Source organism: Empidonax traillii, unplaced genomic scaffold, assembly GCF_003031625.1.
Source record: "Empidonax traillii isolate 1590-97213 ecotype Southwest subspecies unplaced genomic scaffold, ASM303162v1 scaffold877:size283950, whole genome shotgun sequence".
In the NCBI taxonomy this organism is placed as follows: Eukaryota; Metazoa; Chordata; class Aves; order Passeriformes; family Tyrannidae; genus Empidonax; species Empidonax traillii.
Genome location: NW_020956070.1, coordinates 211973 through 233211, shown reverse-complemented (window position 1 = coordinate 233211; position 21239 = coordinate 211973). Strand labels below are relative to the sequence as shown.

Sequence of the window (21239 nt, the reverse complement as noted above, 5' to 3'; positions counted from 1 at the left end):
ATGCTGCAATATTTATGAGTATCATGGTGCTGGGAATTCCCTCTGCAAGCCTTTGATTTTCATCATACATTGATTTTTATCATAAGCTGTTCTAAAATTAGAAGAGGCCACAATCTGACAAGTATCCTTTGTGTTTTAGTCATAGCAGATGGATACCACGAGGTACTTTCTCAGTTTGAAACCGTTCCAAAACCGGAGGCACTAATCTGACATATTAAACTGAATTTATATAAAGTCTTGTGTCTTTACATCACACAACATCATTTATGGCATGCTGGGCTGTGACAGTTTAAGTTATGAAAATGTTGTATCACTCAGCAGATCAGATCTGGCTTTATAGCAGGTCTCATGAATTTCTTCATCCAGGAAGAATAAATTTTGTGGGGGAGCATTCTGCACAGCACCCCTGCAGAGCAATAGATTAAAACTGGATTTTAGCATTTACCTCTTGCTCAACCATAAATCAGGAATTAGAATTGATAATGGCAGTTATCCATCAAAAGCAATGCAACTGCAGATGAGCAGGAGTAGTTTTATGGATAAAAGGAGTTGCTTTTTATTATTATCATTAAAGGAAACCTCTTCTATTTGGAGTGTTTCTAGGCTCTAAGTAGGGATGATTAGATTCATGATGGTCATCAACATGGATAAGGAAGATGCATTTGAAGTAACACCTCTCAAGAACATAATTCTGAAACTCTAGCAGAGGGCTTGAGCTCAGCAGTTCACATTGCACATTGCAGACTCCTCTTGACAGAAGACTGGCAGGGACATCTACCACAACCGGCAGGATTCTGCCCCTCGGTTCATCGTCGTATTCCTCGGGCAATTGAAAGCTTTACGGAACTCTTCAAAGTTGCTCATGGCTCCGATAACTCTGCAAAGAGAAAAGGGGTGAACACACAGCTTGCCTTCTGTTAAACACCACAGATCTGCAAGTGTTTCAGTGTATTCACTTTGGGTTGAATTTTCAGGCTTTCATATAATACTTCCACAAATAAAACCAAAAAGTTCAGGAGAAGCACTGCCAGTTAAAGTTAATATGAAGACAATGTTATTTCATTTGGTGCTTTTAGAATCATCTTGCACTTCTAAAAACTCAATGAAAACCAAATGCATTTTGTGATACTATGTCCTCTAGAACAATTTTCTAATCTGACCCTTGGCAGCAAGGGTGGGAGATCAGCAGTAGCCTTGCACAGTGAAATCCTTCTTCCAGCACCTGCCAGCTGCTGCAGTCCAACAGGCATGTGCGTGTAAGCACACACTGGGGTTGTGCTGGCAGTGGTTTCATGTCGATCACGTCAGTCAGCCTCTCATAACAACACGCTCTGCCCATCATGTGCACACACACACGCTGGGACTTCACAGCCTGAGGGGGCAGTTGGACCCTCTTATTGGGCAGCTCAGCCTTTCACCTGTGAGCATCTCAGCTCCTCTGATATTTGGATATACTTTTTTCTGAGCCTTTTGCCCTGACCAGCTCCCAAGCTCTCTTGCTTCCACCACAGGTGGTGTGGTACTGAAAGGGTAGCACATCTATGCCTCATACAAGATAAACAATGTGTCTGCATCATAGACTGGCACCTTCATTGCATTTGTGTGCAATCAGGGCTCCTGCTTTCATGTCTTCATTATTTGATGCTGTCACAAATTATTATTTTACCATTGCTAGATTAAGGTTGTGTTGTTTGCTGCTTTTTCCTTTGCCTTCAAACATCCTGGAACTTGCTAACCTGAAATTTGCAGTGATATTAAAGAGTTTCCTCAGTTAAGAACAGAAAAGTATCTATTGAGTTATTAATTGTATGCCTTTCTGTTGTCTTTGTTATGTACTGAGAAGGCATTTTTCTATACTGCAGAGAATCAGCTTCTAAGCATAGCACAGCATGGTAGAAAACATTCTTATTACATTGATTAGACTTTCTGTGAGTAAGAAAATTTGCTGGCATCTGGCACGAAAATATCTAAAGGTCAGTTTTGTAGGGAGGATTGCAAAGCTTAAGCTTCAAACAAGATATACAGTTTTACTATAAAAATATTGCAAATACATATTCAGGGACTAGAACAGCAAGAGCTGGTCATGCAGAACTGATGCTGAAGTTGGTGGGAATTCTGCCTGCCATACCAAGGATTTCAATGTGAAATTGCCATCCAAATATAGCCAAGACACATGTTCATACTGAAAATCTGCCAATTAAAAAGAAATAAAACCAGAATCTATCTAGCAAAATATCTTTATGTGTGCATGCATGCCACTTTTCTATCCATGGTTTGATATTGCCACACATTAGCTGTGAAATCAGAGTGGGCTGTTTGGATTTGATCCCACTGAATTAAAGTAGAGACACCTTTCCCTGAATAGGTTACCCTGAGCTCCCTTGGTAATCAATAGAAAGATGTACTTGCAGAGTCTAAGTAATTGAAATTTATTACCTGATGAAAGATTATATATATAATACTGTATTGGAGACGCTTTCACTATGAATCAGCTTGTGGAGTTAACATCTTTCCTCCAGATAAAGAGGTAATGTAGAACTTGACTGAGGGCAAACATACAATTCTTAGTTAAGTAAATGAAACCAACATGAATCCCAACAGAAACAACTTGTTCTTGGTCACACAAACTCTGTCAAAAAGCAGAGAAATAAACTCTGGCTTCCTAATTCCTATGTAGTCTTTAAAACTTACCCCTCTTCCAACCTCTCCTTGGATTTCATGAGTGTCTGTGGTTAGGGGAGCCTGTGGGAGGCCTTTGGGGCAAAGACACAGTTACTCTCTTATGGCTGGACTATCACAGCTCCTTCAACCAAAGTGTCACTTGAAGGCCAATGGAAGAGTTTAGTCTCAAACTGAATTTACAGGGCATGTTTAGCTTTCCTTTATCAATAAAATTCAGGGTAGTCACTTAGAAGCTTTTAATGAACTCAGGCAGATTAAATCAAGGACCCTCCTAATAGTCACTGTTTTCTAAACTAGAATTGCTTAGGGAAAAAAAGTGATAGATGAGGCATTTTACATACTCAGGCCATGATTAAAGGACATCACAGGGATCAGAGTGCATTCTAGTTCAAATGCTTTTGAAGGTAGATGCAAGCTCCTCAATTTTACAGAAGAGCATTTGTAATAGTGAAAGATAAGCTAATAAAACCAGTTCAATTTCAATCTAAACCAAGAGCACAGTCCAATTTTGTGCTTGCTCTTAACCCCCTCTTAAAATGCTAAATTTCTGCACTTCTGCTCTGCAGTGATTGATTCTGTATGTATACCAAGGAAATGCATTATTTGCACTACCTGAACTGTGGAGGGCTGTGAGCTCCAGTATATATTTGCTCCCTCGCAGATTCCGGTCTAAAGGAGTTGCATCTTACCTAATAAAATATAAAAAAAAAGAAACAGGCACATTATCTGGGACGACTTTGTAAGTAAAGTAGAATGTAATGTCACTGTTCTTAAGATGCCTATTACTTATAGAATGCATTAAATGGAAAGACACCGTAAATTCCTGCTTTGTCTCACCTTTACTAATCTGCAGTTTTCTGTTGGTATATTCTCTTGCTTTTCAAATCCTCTAATGGATGCACCCACTGTTTTTCTCTACCCACTCTATCCCATCATCTAATCACAATCACTTTACTAGTTCTTTTTTTGAAGTTTTCTATAATGGTAGTTTCCTTTTTAGCTTTTGCTGCAGCATCTCACACTTTAATAACTACCAAGCATACTTCTTGGCCTCAAAGCTATGTAATTTGTATAAAAGGTACATATAATGATGCTTATCATCTCTAGAATTGCAGATAAATTACCTGACATATTTATTCCACATTGAAATGTCAGTTTCTTTTGAAATTACGTATTTTCCACACTTTCATCAGTGTTCCCTAATTCACTAATTCTGATAAGATACTTAACCCAATTGTAACTGACTACAAAACAGGGTAGACAGAATACTTGCACAGCTGAATAATCCCTCTAATACTGTATCCATTGCATAAAAAAATCTCATTTAAGCTGCCCCTCCCTTACCCAACTCTCTGCATTGAATGTTCCTATCAACAAAATCCTTTAAGCCAGATAGCCCATAGGATTTCACTGGACTTCAGTGCAATTTTGTCTGGCTGAAGACAGCCCTGACAGTTTGAATAAGTATTCAGCGTCTGGAGCTCTGTGGAAATAGGCTGAGCTCAAGGGTACCTTGCCTACCCTGCTCTCGCTGTGCCTGTGTCTCCCCTGTGAGGCTCCACTGGACATGCAATTGCTGCAGTGATCCTGTAATACCCCCATAACTTCAAAAATTTCTTGGGGAAAAACTCACAGTGGGAAACTTAATTCACCATAAACGACCAAAGTGGAACCTTTTCTTTGCCCAATATTGTCAAATTGAAATGGCCACAGGCCCATAGGCTGTTACACTGGTTCTCACCAGAGAAATGATTTTCAGCCATTACTGATTGCATTGGGTGCTTTTTCTTCAGTTTGGGACGATTTCGTTCCTTCAACTGGTGCACAAAGTTTTATAGTCCAACTTTTACTTCTCACGTAGGGAGTTTGTCCCAACTTGTTTAACCAAATAAATAATTTCTGATTCTCTCCTACCTCTACATCTTTTTCTAAAAGATTCACGCCCCTTATCAAAGTTTCATTACAACGTATTTAGTGTACAGATGGGAAAAAATAAGCTGAGACTCTCTTCACTGCTGCTTAGTTTCCTTGAACAACATTAACAGTAATAAATAGTGGTGGTACATTTTCGATAGGAGTCTGTGGTGGAAGCAGTTAGAAACTGCTTTGTATTGCAAGCACCAAAAATCTGGGAAAACTGAAGGAGGCTAAGGAGTCAATACTCACAAGAAGACCCTCTTAGTGGAGGGAAGTAGCAAGAATAAAGAAACCTGCTGTAACAACACTATGCAAACCCAAAAATAATTTCAGGAGTTCTGGCACAATGGATAGATGAGGACAAAGGGAAAAAGAGAAAAGAAATAATAGTCCTGTGAGGAGTGTCTGTTTATATTCTGAAAAGTCTGGGTGTGGATCCTGTAGATTGTTGAAACAAAGCAGGCTCATCTCTGCACTGTACGTTGTGCAGGTTAAATAGATGGGGACTTGAAACACATTTGTGCTACTCACATGGGCATAACTCAGAAAGAAAAGCTGGTTGTGTGTGAACTCAAGGCCTGGCAGCAAAGGCTCTTCTTCTCCTCCCCTCTTTTCTGTAATCCATTTCCTGTATGCCTGATAAGAAGGAGATACGCAGTGCCTTTCAGCAACATGAAGATAACCACAGCTTTTTTTTCATAGTGCTATATTTCAGATATTTTTCACCTACTTACCCTGAAAGCTTCTCGCAAGCCTCCATTATCTGCAATGTTTTCTGCCAAAGTCCTCTTCCCTTTCACCTGACAGAATGAAAGAACATCAGTCATTTGAGCCGTTTCTGAACTTCCTTCTTGATCAATTTCAAGAATGGGGAAAGAGTAAAATAAGGAGAGAATGACCTCAGCCAATTTCAACAACCATAATTTTGGTTAAGAAAACAGGGTTTCAATGGGAAAACTGTCAGTAAACAATTTTCTGGCTCTCATCCTAGATCTATGTAGCACAAAATATAATAGATAAAATGCACTCAAGAATCCAGTCCCTGATCTTTGATCTGAGTGTCAGTAATTTCCCCCTGAGGACTGTTTTTATCTGGTTACATGTGAGATCCAGTAGCCCCATTTTTAAACTTCTCTCTAAAAGGTTATATTTATTTCTCTATATAATTCTTCATAAAATACTAGGATACTAAAATAACTTTTAAGTCATAACATAAACAAGCATAATTAAAAATAACTGTCAGAGACAGAATTAAAATTGATAGTATATTCAGTGCTCTAAAAATATCTGCAAAGAAGATTCCTGTTGCTTCTCCCTGGTATTGATTCCAAGAGCAAGAGCAACAGCAACAACAATATATTGCAAGAAGCAGCACTATATAAACTTCGTGAGAAACACGGTCTGCTGACACTACCAAATGCAACACCATCGTGAAGAAATCCTAATTTCTGCTAGATCAGCATTATCTCTGCTCACCCAACCTACTGAGGTCTTAGTGTTACCAACTGTAACTGTAATTAAGCAGTTTTGCTCTCTATTATGCCTTGAATAAGCAAAATAATTGAGCAGAGTTTTTAGCAGAGCTGTGAAGGTCAATGCTGGCCTGCAGCTACAGGCTTTCCCATGCCACAGGGATTAGTAAAACAGGCTCACCTTAGTTTCAGGATGCTAAAAAAGGCATAAATGGAGCAGAAGAGGTAAAAAGATCAAGGAGATAGCTATGTACTTGTGCCCCACTACTCAGTGCAGATGAGCACCCAGATTGGACAAGTTGCTTGATGCCCTGGGTAATGTTACACCCAAGGGTGCAATAAAGGAGAAATGGGAGCATCAGAGGAAAGGCCAACCCTTTCCTGTCAGCTCTCCCCTCCCCTCAGGAGATTGGAGATGGAGGTGAAAGAGAAGCTTTTAGGAGAAAAGGTGCTGGAACACCAGGGAATATTCACACACACCAGCTTCCTTCTCTTTCTGGCCTTTCCTTGCAGTTGCCTTGTGAAGGAGACTGATTTAGAGTGCAAGATGAGAGTAACCTAACAGTGACACTTGGGCCACAGGTCATTTTAATAAGTGGAAGAAGTCTTTCTGCTGACCTCAGGCATCTCTGGATCAAGTATTTGAGACTAGTTTGTGCAGACAGTTTGTGACAGGGCTCAGGGACCACGATAAGCCCTTTATTTGATGAGATGACTTTGTGTGATTATTGCACTCTGAAGCTATTTCTATATTCACTTTTTCTTTCATTACGCTTCTCTTCTGAAGAAGAGAAAGAAGAAGAGTAAATAGGTTTCTTGATCCATGAAAAATATTCATACAGGGGTAAAAAACCTGCAGAATATTGATGTGACAGGCAAAAATAAAAAAAAAAAAAAGAAATCTTTGCTTGCATAGCTCTTCATATGAAAGCTATAAAATATGGCAGAAAATATGAAGATTTTTCTATCATCTAAAAAGTGCTTTTAGTTATCCTATGGAAATAGAAGGAATGGGATGACAAGGCTGTGGGTAACAGGATCTCTTTAGTAAGCTCATCCATGGACTTCAAAGGCAGTAGCTACACCAGAGAAGAAATTCAGACCTACCTCACCTCAAGAGACAGAGCAGAATATAAAGCTAAGTGGCTAAACCAGTGGCAGAGGCGTGGAAAGTGCTCAGCCACATCCCTGGGGAAGGTTTTAATGACCTTCTTTAAGTAGCATTTTTGTATTGACAGTTTTTGTCCTACAGATATTCAGGAATGAGCCTGAGAATTTTTATTTTTAAATTAGCTTATAGGAAGTACTTCAAGTCTGAGTTGCTGGACTTCAGACTGAACCACAACATGGCTTTGTTGTCTCTGAGACTAACACAAACAGCCTGGGAAAAGTGTTAAAATTATTGCTGAGCATTACATGTGACCTCTCTATTCTTAAAAGGCAAAGATAAAACAGTATTTCTAAAATGTAAATAGAGGTCATAGAATCGAGTGGGGACTGGAGTATGTATTTTATCCTGAAAATTAAGATTAAAATCATGTCCCAGCCAACATTATTGGAATTTCAGCTATTAATTTCTGAAGGTCTGGGATTTATCCTACTTATCTTCATTTTGGACATTTTAGGCTTTCAGGAAAACCCATAGCTCTGATAAAGAATGAAACAGAAACCATTCCCTTGCACTTTCTTTCTCAATCCTTTTCAATGAGCTACTGCTATCATACCCCTTTGATTAGACATACAAATGGGGTCTGTGTGCACGTATGGAAGAAATTGCCAGACTTGAACCTGAAATAAAGTAGGGTTTATGCATCCATTTTATAGCCGCAATAAATAATAGGTAGAATTGCTAAAGAAATCTATAAAACATGGTATTATATTCTTTCTAAAAATAGTGACTGCTCAGTTTCCATTACAGACCTCATCTTCAGAAGACATTTAACATGCTCACAATAATTAGGCCAGCCCTGCCGAGTGGCTTCATCCTCTTCCTCTGATTCCAAAACAATGTGATGGGGAGAAGTAGTTTAACCCTGTCACTGGGGTGTGGGTAGTGGTATTTGACTGGACTAATCAAATCTGACAGACAATTTTTAACACAATTATTCACTTCAAAAAATCATTTGTTGTGAGAAATGAAGTTTGGAGCCTAATATCCCAATACACTGGGATTTATAAGAAGAGAACTTAAAAAGAAAAAAAAGAGGCACAACAACCAAAACTCCTAATGTACTACTGTTTTCAGTCACTGGTTGTTTACATACATATAAGCCAGCTCTCTTCCAGTAGTAATTGTTGTATTGATCAATCATGCACTTCGTTTTCTCTTTAAATTTTTCTTCAGAGTTAGTTGTCCACCAAGGGTCTAAGTTTCCATTTTTGTCGTATTTCCGACCTCAAAAAGGAAAGAAAGAAATCAAATGTTTTTGCAGGAGAAAACTTTTGCAGTTTAGGAATCTATCACCTGCAGAGAAATGAGAGGTGAATGTCCTCATGCAAATGTGTGTACAAAACAGATAGGATCAGTGAGCAAAATCTTGACCCCACTCAAGTAGAGCAATGAAAAGCTGGCATTCTATTTATTGCCATTATTTCCATTTGCAGAAAAAGATAGTAATGACTAATGAGTTCTATAGTACATTTTATAATTACACAGTGTAAGAGGCATTTGAGCTTTCTTGTAAGTATAATTGTGAATATTTCTCATCCTCAGCCCATATGTCTTTAATTCTGCAAATGTGATGATAACTAATTTATTATTAATTAATTCTACCCTAGATCAAAAAACCAATCCATTTCATGGAAACTTCTAAAGTGTCCATTTTTTATTTTGGAGCAAACCCAGGACATTTGAACACTATTCATGGAAACAAGGAGAATACATACATCCCATTCCCCAGGCTGATGGTTACAGTACTGGCTCCTGGAAGTTTCAGTGTCAGATCCCTGCTCCCTTCATTTGCAGAAGAATATCTAATCTCCATCATGACTCCAGCCAGTCAGACACAAGATGTGTTTGGACTCCTTTGAAAGCAGGTTTAGCTGCCCATGTGGATGAAGAGAGGTAAGTAGCAACTGATAGACATGATATTAAGTACTTAAAATGTTTTCTTCCATCTTTTTATTTCTTTTCTTTTTCCCTGTGCCCTCTCTTGTTCAAGATGACGAATTCTCTAGAGATGTATTTATTTCTATATTTGGAAGGTAAGCACCTGGCAAAAAGTTGTGGTCTGCTTAGGGAATCAAATCTTAGGTTCCTTTCTGATTGGCAGGAGACAAGATGGAGATTAGATACTTACCTACTCAGGAGGTGGGAGTTTAGGAAGAGAAATATCTTCATTCTGGAGTGTTTGCTGACACAAAATATTGTAGAGCAGTGCCAAAAGGATTCTAGGATATAAGGTTTTCTTTTTTTGTTTGTTTGCTTTGGTTTTATTTGTTTGGCTTTTGCTTGGTTTTGTTGGTTTTGTTTGGGTTTTTTTTAAGGTGTTCAATGTAACACAACATAAGCCAACTCAAAATTTCTTGCTGGAGGAGGTTCATATTTCTTTCCCTCTGCCCCACTCCTCCCTACCCTCCCCACCCTCTTTCTCTCAGGAGCCTAATTTTTAGAACTACTTTACTTTGATGAGATAGCCAAAGCTAGATAGTAGTAATGCCTCACTCCATCCAGTTTGTCAGGACAACTGGATTGACAGTTTCAGACCATTTTTTTTTTTTTAAGTTTAATATTTTGCTACACCTTTTTTGTACCACTCTTGTTCCAGTATTTTATTTTTAAAGTTTCATAGTTATCTTCTGAAAAACATCAAAGCTGAAATAAAACGTTTTCTTGGAAGTAATTTCTATGAATCAGAAGTTACCCCTTTCCCCTTCGCACTTTCCCCAATCGGGACTTTCTGAATCTCTTACTGATTTAGTTTTCAGTCAAGACAAACAGAAAGAATCAAACTTGTTGCATTTCTTACCAAACAAATCCAGTTCGGACAAGCAATACTCTATGTAAATAAATCTAATAAATACAACTTTATAATTGGTTCACACAACGCAGCACTGTTAAAAAAACCCCAAAGAATACAAAAAAGTATAACATATAGAAGTCAGCTATCTAATCTGTCAGCTCTGTAAAAAAAAGTTATCAACATACAGTTAAACACTCACCATTGCTATCAAATCCATGAGTAAACTCATGGCCAACAATTACTCCTATGGCACCATAACTTAATGACCTGTAACGCAAAGAAAATGTTTTCTCAGAAAGTGTCCACATTCATGAACATTAAAGACAAAAGGCCTCAGGAAAGATCATTATTTATTTAAAAGGTGTAGGAAAGGAAAATCACACCTGCACAATTTTCACTTAAAGTTGTTGCAAGTCTTCATGTTGAACTCTTCCTTGTTTAAAAGCAACATTTAATATAAAATTCTGAAAGCATTGTGATGTTTCACTCTTCTAATCAAATCCCTTATTAGCATCATATGAGCTCCAAAACATCTCCTTCAGCTGACTGCATTGTGCATATTCTAACTGAGAACAGGATAAAATTACAGGTGTAACTATTCTGTCAGTACCACCATCAAAAAGAGGAGATCAAAAGCTGCAGTGGGTTTCCATACTGGCAGCTCCAAACATTCTTCCCTGGCATGCAACTGACGCCCTAGAGTTTTGATTTTTTTTTTTTTAATTTTGTAGATTTTAGAAGTAGTTATATAGTGAATGTAGATTTTAAAGTAGCAGCATACTATCCCTTACTCTTTAATACAGCAATTACGCATAGCAAACCCATTTACCCATTCCCCTATCAATTCCCCTAAATTATATTAGCCTGTTTAGTCTCATTTTCAAGGTAGAATTGTAGAAAACACCCTAAAATCTGTGCAAGAAGATATAGCCGTAAGCACAACAACCTTTGGACCCAGAGCTCTGGAAGGCCTCCAAGAACAGCACGTGTTCTGAAGAAGATGAGGAAGAGAGAATCCCAAAACTCCCCCCCGACTCAATTCCCAAAAGGCATGTTGAGGGGGCAGAACCTGGGCAGTGGCCAGACGGGAATTGGGTGAAAATCATTATCAAAACTATAAACACCTGTATTTGGGAGCACCTGGTGGTGGTGTTCCTGGAAGCTCATTAAAGTCTTTTGTATGCTTATCTTCCCTCCTACCTAATTTGGTCTGGAATCTTTTTTTTCCTCCACAGCCTTTTAGGCAACACAACAAAGGCTATACTCTGTAGAGCTCTAAACAAATCTCCGCTCAGTTTTAAAAATAAAGGTCATACAATTTCCTTGCACCTGTCCTGGAACAGGGCATGATACATAGTCAGATCTAATGTACTGAAGAAACAGAATAGAAAGAAATATTTTGTATTCCTGATTGGCAATTAATTATATTTACCTTGTTATATCCAAATAAAAATGTGTCAGAGAGAAATAGGGATGAGAAAGGGAAAGGTTCAGGCTTTTTAACACCAAATGCAGTGGATATCATGTGGGTAGGTGACCTCTTAAATCATCTTTCATTTGTTAAGTTGTTTTTTATGGTTTTAATTATTTCAGTTATTGAGATGCTATACTTCAAAGTGGCTTATAGTATTTCTAACGCATTGTACTGAAACAGAAGAAAGGCAAAGGGTTTTGAAATAACATGTTATTACTGGACCTAATGATCCATAGTACATTAATTACTCATCTCAGACATGCCCAAAAAGTACTGTATCATTTAATTCCCTCTGCTTCCATGACAATCTTTCACTTTGTTTTTTTCTTTTGTGAAAGTTACTTTCAAGTATGTGATAAAATCTACACTACTGTTTTTCCCCCCAAGTGCTATTACAAACCTTCTCTAAAAAAATGCTGGTTAAAATTACATGTTTCAGCACTGGAAATATCTTCCTTTTGTGCGATAAATTTGTTATCTTGTGTAGCACACAGTAATAATTACCCATAATAAATGCAACTATGTTAGACACATCTGAAATGAAGTGGTTATATGGGATATTTTGCAGCTGGAGAATTATAAATATAATGGCACAAAACACATAATGAGATCAAGAACCAAGCCCTATTACTAAATACATCTTGTTCTTCCTCTAACGTTCTTGGTCTCCGCGAGTGGCAGCGACAAAGAACAGGCTGCTGTTCTGGCACTCCTACATCTTTCCATACCTCCAAAAAATGGGGTGAAGTTTGGGGTGAATTTTGACCTTTGCTTCAGCATTTTGTCCATCTCAACAATATTTTTTGCCAGAAATCTTTCCAGCACTGTTCATGCTTTTCACTTCTGGGCACAGTTGGATAGAGACGGAGGGAATTAGGTGCAGCCCAGCAGACATCATGTTAAAGGGGAACTTTCTGGGACCGGGGATGCTCAGAAAACTGTAAGGAAGCTACCAGGTCAGTTAGTTTGTACTCTCTATTTCAATATATCTGTCAGTGAAGGCTCATAACTATGAATGATGACATTTGAATGGTATGTTATTTCATGTACTGAGATGTCAAAGTGATAACTAATCTTCCCTTTATGCAAATAGATGTAACTGGTTTTTGGTGGTTATGCTGGAACTGGACAATAAAATGCCACTAAATGTTAAATATTTGCTAAATCAGTTTTCCAGCAAGCGCTGATGACTTTTTGATGGTTTTTCTGTTCCACTGCCATGTACTTTTTCCTCTAAGCAGACAGAAAACATCCAGAATATTTCAAGGACAAAAGCAATCTGTTGTCTGATATAAACCAGCTACATTTGTTTACTAAATTCCATTTTGATATGTACTCAAGCAAAACCAATTTAAGCTAAGGTAACCTTTAAAGATGAGAAATGAGCAAAGTATAATACTTTGAAAGAACCACAATTTTATCACTATGGCAGAAGGTCAGAATATAGAGAAATCTCTTCAGAAAGCAAAGCTGGAAACAGGCCTGCAATCACCATAACAGAAAAAGGGTTCACCTTAACAAGAAAGGACTTTCTTCTATCCCCAATTACCACTTAGAAAGTCACCTGGCTCATAAGAATTCTCTTTGAATGCAAATTATTTTGTTCCTAAATTGAACATGTCTTTCTACATATATTACTAAATTTTCTGTTTACAAGGACACAATCCAGACTGAAAGATTGCAAACTGAAAATCTTCAAAGTTTGATTTTTTTTAACAAAGATTTATTAAGGATTTGTTTCACCAGTAAATGCCTTTATATAACTCCAGAAAAACTTTCAGAAACTGCCAACAGAAACTTGTCATGGTCTTATCCTGCCCTGAAATAGAAAGTTATTGATGCACAAAAGCAGTGATTTTTCAAAATTAAACGTGTGTGACCTATAATTACTCTTGCTCAGCTACAGTAGCACATGGGCCAGCTCAGGCAATCACTTATGCACATGGAGATATTCTCATGCATCTCAACAGGCACAAACGAAGGCTCAGTGTTAATTTTAGATATTAGCAGAAAGTGAACAATAAACTGATAATAATTGGCTTCTCAGGGTATTCACTTCTGCTGAGGAAGTGTTAGTTACCTGATTTACAATTCCTTTTAATACCTGCCATGTGCACACTGCTGCATCTTCATGCTTCAGCATTGAAACACTTTCAATTGGGTGCACTTAATTAGCAATTCCTGTGAGAAATCAGTCATCAGTTTAAGACAACTGACTGCAACACATACCCAAGGGTAAGAAAAGTTATCACACAAAATAGGACTTCTCAAAATGAGTTCTTTCAATGATAAAAGCAGGACACAGCAGGAGAGAACATACAACTCAAGGGCCAAATTTGCCCTACAGCCAGTAGCCTTCTTCTCCATGCCCTCTTCTTTATCTATATGTATCTGCAATACTTTTCCCTGTTATTCCTCATTCTCAGGTGTATGAGGGTTGCTGGTGCAGAACTTACCTGGGATATTCTGTTCCCCAAAAGAAAGGTTTTTGTAGTTCTCCTGCTGGGAACCCTGCAATAGCAAAAAAAAAAAAAAATTATATACATATATATATATATATATATATATATATATATAGTGAGGTCAATGCAGTACAGCTAAATAACTGTCACAATGCCCAGCAAATGACCTCATTTGTTTAATTTCAGAAGGTGAATCTTTGAGAGGCAGCAGAGATCCTCCTTCCTCCAGGACCGCAACGGCAATAAGATTCTGCACTGCAAGAACTTTATTTTAATTCATAGCTACACACATTGTCTATATGAGTAAGAATGTGTTCCTGTGAAAAAAACACCCAGTATTTCCTATGAAGAATACTGGATTACCCTCATATGTGTAGACAGATCAACAAACAATATATAGGTAAAATGCAACAAGAATTAAAATAGTGTTAGCTTAGTGAGGCTTCAGTGCAGCAAAAACATGAAAGTGATAAAATGCCAGCCTAATTTTATCTAGTCTTTGAAAATCAAAGGTAAATGAACGTAGTTAGGCACTTTGGTAAACTAGAGTGTAGATTATTATTGCTGTTGGGTCAGTCTAGCTGCAGGAATTACCTGGCTGCTTCTGATAGACTAACTGATTACCTATCAAAATTGTTCCCCAAATTCAAAGTCACACATCTATTTTTAATTCCAGGGTAACATTTCAGTGCCAGGGTACTGCAAACAGTGGAGCTGCACATGGTAAAACTTTAAGACCCCAAAGAATTGCTAAATAAAGCAGATACCACTGGTCAAAGCTTTTATAATGGTGAAAAGTGCCACCCTCCCTATCACAAATGTGGAGTTTACTATCTTGGATCACAAACTCCCATCTGTTAAGCAAAAGCATACACCTACTTTGAAGATTACCCCACATGGACATTGCCTTGTTGAGGAAGAACCAGTTTCCTCAGGTAATTCACTTGTTTTCCCAGGAACTGCTTGTTCAGCCTATGGGTCTCTACAATAAGTCACTTGAAGAGTCAGGTCAAAACAAAAACCATATTCACTCTATTCTCACCCTATTCAGTCTTTTGTTGATAGGTAGGTCATGGATTTCTTAATATCTCTGATAGAGTGTCAGGCAAGTCTTTGTCTTTTCCTTATAAAGTCTTTGAAAAAAAATACTTTCAAATAAAAAAAAATTAAAAACAAATAAATAAAACAGTATGCTGAGTGTGATTCATGTAAAATGATGTGGCAAGTGACATGTACTCCTGGCCTGCCTGTCTGCTTTTTTCTATTGCACCTCTGTGGCTTCCATGATTACCTATTTAGCAATTAGCTTACAAAAAGCGTTTGTTTCAAACTTATTTTCTGAGTGTTGTTTGCGTTTTTTTCTTTTACTTCTCCAGATGTTACTTCGTTGTTTCAAGCATATAATCATTTGCTTTTCCAGTGCCATAAAACACAGTTTTACCAGTATCAAGTACAAAGTTTTCCTGATCTGACTCTCCTTGCCTTCCGGTGCAAAGAGAAGAGTATTTACTATGTATGTTTTTAAACATCACACAGCAATGGTACATCCATTCAACCTGATGAAAATTGCTTGTTCGTGCACTAAGTTAAGAGCTGGTGTTAAGAGCTGGAAATCTAATCTGAACTGGTTCCTTCCAAACACTGAACCTCAGAAAAGGCTTTGGAATGATTGGGTTCTGCTAATTCTGAATGATTCAAGTGGTCCTCTCCCTGCAACTGCAGATGGGAGCAATTGTGGCCAAAATTAACAAATGAGCCCACACTGAAGATGTTATGAACCAAGGCAGTACAATCACTCCACAAATCTCTTTAATGATCACACAATCCTGTGTGCCTGTCACCACACCAAGAGGCTATCCAGATCTTTAAAGGAGCTGCAATTATTTTGTCCAGGTATAGAACTGAATATTGAATTTGAGCTTGTCTGCAGTATAGAGGTAATACACTTTATTTACAGAAGGTGTAAACCTTCACTCAGGCTCATCCAGCTATGAAATATTATCAGCTATGAGTTAAGCAATGAGATAAAGTTTTCACTGAATAAGCCATGTAAACGAACGGTAAGAAGCTCCAACGCTGAATCCACATAACAGATTGATAATTATTTTACTCAGAGTCAGGATCCATTTTAGGTAAGACATTGGTGAGCAAAGAGCTGTTTGAGGGAGTGGCTCCTGCTTCTGGGTATCTATGTGAAACAGCTCTGCAGTTTGATTGCACTAAAAGAAGCTTAGGAAGTATTTTCAGACCAAAGCAGAGTGAGAAGCCAGTATAATTTAATATACATCTCAGAAAAGCTCAGGAAACTGGAATGCATTACCCCCCAAGCGGTTGTTTGGGTTTTTTTTAAGAAAAATAATTGTCTAGTTTGGAAAGTGATTCTTTGGCAGCTGTTATAGGAAAGGGGTCCTGTTCTCCAGAGGTTAGTAGCACTAAATGAGGGACAGTCTTGTCCACTATTAGAAAACTAGAAACAACAAATTTGGAATCGGCAACACATGGCATCCCTTTTTACGCAATGTCTCCCTCAGGCAAGTATCAACTACATCATCCTTAGAGGGAGCAAGGATAATGTCCTAGACCCAGAAAGTCCTTGAAATTGTATTAGGAGATACATCAGCTGACAGTTTCTTATTTTGTGCTGGTTTGAATCCCTCAGTTTAAGCAATTCCCTTGTGTCTGTTTCTTTTTTGCTTGGCATATTGCACCTAAAAGAATTAATGACAAAATTCAGAGAGCTCATACTAGGCTGAAGTTGCAATAAATACTAATGGGATTATTTATATGCCACTGAAGTTCAAGCAAGCTAAGGACTGATCTAAAGGTGTAAGACAGACAGATCAAAGAATTTCACATCTTAAGGAATAGCAGGCACTGGGAATGTACTTTAAGCTAACACTCCACCATAAATTAAGCCTGTAGTGTACCTTTCTACCTCTACACAGCCCCAGAAGAGAGACAGAGGCTGAAAGTCTCTCTCTTTGTGCACTATATTGCTAGTGCAGGCTCAGAGCCTACACTAAAGGCCATTACTGACCAACAGTGTTGTTTTATTACAGACCCCAAACAAATCTATCTGTTATAATTAGGACCTGGACTTGCAGAATCTGCCTTGACTACCTTCTTACAACCTACCTACATTTGGAGTAATGTCACTGGACATCATTCTGAGAGAGACACTGGTGTCACATGTCACAAGAGCACTGATCTGTGGACAGCTGAGTTCAGGCTGTCTAAGAACAGCATTGGTGCCTTATTTCCATGCATGTTACCAATGGCAAGGTGGCACAGCCAGGCTAGATGGACTTTGTGCCACTGATCGCAACACTTTGGAGCCCAGATGTTCTGATCACAGCCCTTTAAGCCTATCAGTTCAAAGAGTTTTCAGTTCACCTGAATATAGATTAAGTAGCCTGCTCTTCAGCAGCTTGCATTTGAGAATGTTAGGGGAGACAACGCTGACATTCCTGCTAAAGAATGAATCACATTCACATCTCTCTCCACATCTACTGACCTAGTAATCTCATTGTAGAAAGCTGGTCAAGGAAACTGCTTTTGGGATTTACTTTATCATGTACACAGGGACTGATGTGAGGCTTACTCACTTATAATTCCCTAGATCTTCCTTCTTGAAGATAGAAGTGACATTTGCCTTCTTCCAGTTCTCAGGAACCTTTCCTACTCACCATAACCTTTCAAAGATTACCAAGAGCGGCTACAACAACATCAGTCAGCTCATAGGAGCATCCTGTCAGAGACCATGGGCTTGCGTATGCCCACTCTTTAAACATTCCCTGACCTACTCCTCCTGTACTGAGGGTAAATCTTCTTTGTTACCATTCAGCACTGGGACTGCATCTTCCCTAGACTTTCTGCTGCTGTAGCTACACTTTTGGAAATGTTTCTTGTTGTCCTTCACATCTCTCTCCAGATTCATCTCCAGGGAGGTTTGGCTTTCCAAACCCCTGTGCCTGAATGCTTGGACTTTGTTGAACTTTCCTTTTATTCACCTTACTGCTCTGGAACGCAGGGACACTTCAAGCAGTGGAGTACATTCCAGCTTAATGCAAATATTTCACTCTGAATTTATGTTGATCTTGAAGCTCTGACAGTGCCCTACCTGCACAGAATACTTTTAATGTAATTGAAGGTTTCTAGCTTAATTTTATCCATTATATCATTTTCAGCATCTCCCCGCAGCAAGGTGCTATAAAGCTTGTTAGAATGTATTTAAAACTTGAAGCTTTTCTTTTTCCAATTTTACAGGGGCTTTACTGCCATTAATGAATATAATGAATACCTTCATGGTATTATTATACACATTTTGCAGATGAATAACCTTAAACTCAGTGTAATATTATTAGTTCACATGCAATCACATTTGATCTGACAGTTCACTGAAATAATGCAGACTAATAACGGATGATGTAAACTAAAAACGCATGAGATGACTGGTCATATTATGAGGAAATTTGGAGTTCAAATCTAAATAGGAATTCCAGTTATAGTTCAGTTACATTATGCAGTTATATTGTATGATGTTTTTAACTGAGCAAGGCAAGATCTAGTAAAGCCTTATCCAAGTTAGTGCCTTTGCAATTTCCAATAATTATATTGGTTTGTTTAAAGCAACTTCTGACAGTCTAGTGAATCCCATATGTAAGTAACAGATAGGGGAGACAGCTGTGCTAAACTGTGTGATATACAGAGTACTCTGCCAATTGTTGTACTGGCAATTCTCAGATGTGTTTAAAAGCTGTAATTTGTTTTTTCAAGTATCACTGAAGGAAATGTAGAGTTTTAAAGGGATAAGATATAAACAGAAGACTAACTGCTAGTCAGTAATCAAAGGATATTGAATTCACATACAGAATTAAAGGTGAAGACAGCTAGGGAGTTGGCTAGTTATCTAAAAACAGCACAAAGGGTAGGATACATTTGTTTAAAATGGCTCCACAGACTTGTATTTGGACAACTGAATCTCATCCCAGTGATGGCTTTGCATATCCTGTTTGGCCTCTCGCTATCAGTATTGATGGCAAGGGTCTCCTGCAAGTTCTCTCTCAGATGCAACACACATGAGAAAACAGATACTACAGGCAGCTTTGAGCATCTATATGTAGGTGACAGGGATTAAACTCTGTCATAACGTGGACTAGAATCCTACACTTAATTTCAAGTTTTATCCAGCAAAGAGAATAGAAACCAAAAATTGCGTAGGGATAGAAAATATCAATTTTGTAAGGCACAGTAACTGTTCTATGCTATGCATGAATACAGAAGATAATACATAGAGAACCCAGTATTTCCCAAACTCAGTGGGGCAAACATGAGGAGAAACATGAGGTGGTTTGTGAGGGGCCAATGAATACTCTGTGCTAAGGGACGAGAAAACTTGTGAAAACATCTGTTTTTTCCAGAAACTTTAATCTTTATTTTCTAAGGAAAAAACCTTACTAGATTCTCTAGGGAAGAAGTGTGGGGGGAGGAGGTGTAAATAACAAAGAAAAAGTTCTTCTATTTTATATGTTCATAGATAAGAATTTTAGGATGAAAAAATAAAGAATGGATGTAAAAATCATGCATCATCTCACCTGTGACCATAATTAAATAAAAGAGAATAGTGGTCATTAGTAAATAGGGAAAATTGAAAATGAAGGCTCACTTAAAAACACTTAAAGCTTACTTTATAACAGGGCTGAGAAAGTGTTCAGTCCAAATCCGTTATGTTCATTAACCTCCTGGAAACTAACGGCACACTTGAAACTACTTCATCAATAACCTTCCAATTAGTGTGGTTCTTAAGGGAAGAGAAAGTGCCCCTATGTGCAGGCCCCTTGTCCTCCCCTGGCCATGGCACTGAGTGCTGTTTGCCAGCACTTCCCTGGCTCCTGGCAAGATAAGAGTTCTCCCTTACAACTCACAGCATCAGCAAGCTGCCAGCATCAATATCTGCCTAATGCTTCCTGTAAAGATGATACTTACTGGCTAATATGAGCTCTCGTCTGTGGTTTTCTCTATGGATGCTAATTTGAATGCAATTTTTAAATTCTGTTGTAGATTATATCTCCTTCCTGTAACATGTAATGAAGCCACTCTCTAAAGAAGCCTCTTGACTTTCACTAGAGAACTGCAGTACCAGCACAAATGACTTAGAAGGAGCATGGATATAAACTTACAGAGATAATATCAACATTAGTTAATTATCCACTACATCTATTCAAACTTACACCTCGTGTGTTGCTTATATTTGGCTCAGTTCACTGTAAATCTCCTTTTCATTACTGCTCACAACCCATAAATGTTACTTTTTTTGATATATTCCAGAGGCATAAGTATAGGGAAAAAAAAAATTAAACGCACCAAATGTCTGATGAACAATTCCCTTCTATCCAGTACATCTATTCAAACTTATACCTCGTAAGTGTGTTGCTTATACTTTTCTCAGTTCATTGTAAATCTCCTTTTCATTACTGTTCACAACCCGTAAATGTTATGTTTTTTTGATATATTCTAGAGGCATAAGTATGGGAAAAAAATAACACACCAAATGTCTGATGAACAGTTCCCTTCTATCCTTAACATATTCAAGGGGCAATATTTTAGTGCTGTAATGAAATAAAACCTTTTCTTGAACAGAAGTATGCTGGCATACTTTGATCATCACTTGTGTCTATTTTCAGCACATATTTGTTGACTGCTCTAGAGTACATTAAAATAAACTAATCCTTTAGGAATGTGTTTTTGGTGTTCCAATTATGATAATTAAAAAGATAGTATTCATGCTGCTTAGATTATATGAAGTGTACTTAAATAAAATTTGAGACTCTAAAAGCAATGACATATACCTGTTGTCCCTATTAAGTACCTATAATTGAGGGGAAACTGACGAGCAAATGCACAGAAAATTGAAAAATTATCCAAACTAGGATTGAAAAGTTACTAACAACCATTAGAAACATGCATAGTAGTTAATCTAAGTCACTTTGAATTATAGAAAAAGAGGAAATAAATAAATAGAACTCACATGAAGAGAACATCGGGACTAAATTTGTATTTGAGAGGAGTAAAAAAGCCCAACTCCTCAACAGATGGCTAAAGGATTGGTGCCACCGTCAAAATTTTGGGTTCTTTGACCATGGGGCAAACTCCATGGTACCTAGTCTCTTAAAATCAGATGGGATTCATCTGTCTAGGAAGAAAAAGAGGACTGTAGCCCATAAGTTAGCGAGGCTGATCAGGAGGGCTTTAAACTAGGTTTGAAGGGGGA

General features: G+C 38.0%; 1 protein-coding gene across 1 annotated transcript in view; it reads right to left on the bottom strand.

Moving 5' to 3' along the window:
- Window positions 1–528: 528 nt before the first annotated feature.
- The window catches only part of PHEX (phosphate regulating endopeptidase homolog X-linked), a 103333-nt gene continuing 82622 nt past the window's right edge, over window positions 529–21239 (bottom strand). Inside the window, exons 16-22 of the mRNA XM_027902472.1 lie at window positions 13964–14018; window positions 10233–10300; window positions 8336–8466; window positions 5334–5399; window positions 5131–5235; window positions 3295–3371; window positions 529–877 (exon numbers count right to left, since the gene is read on the bottom strand). Of these exons, the coding sequence (XP_027758273.1) occupies window positions 775–877; window positions 3295–3371; window positions 5131–5235; window positions 5334–5399; window positions 8336–8466; window positions 10233–10300; window positions 13964–14018 (605 nt within the window). The 3' untranslated portion in view covers window positions 529–774. The remainder of the gene's footprint in view (window positions 878–3294; window positions 3372–5130; window positions 5236–5333; window positions 5400–8335; window positions 8467–10232; window positions 10301–13963; window positions 14019–21239) is intronic.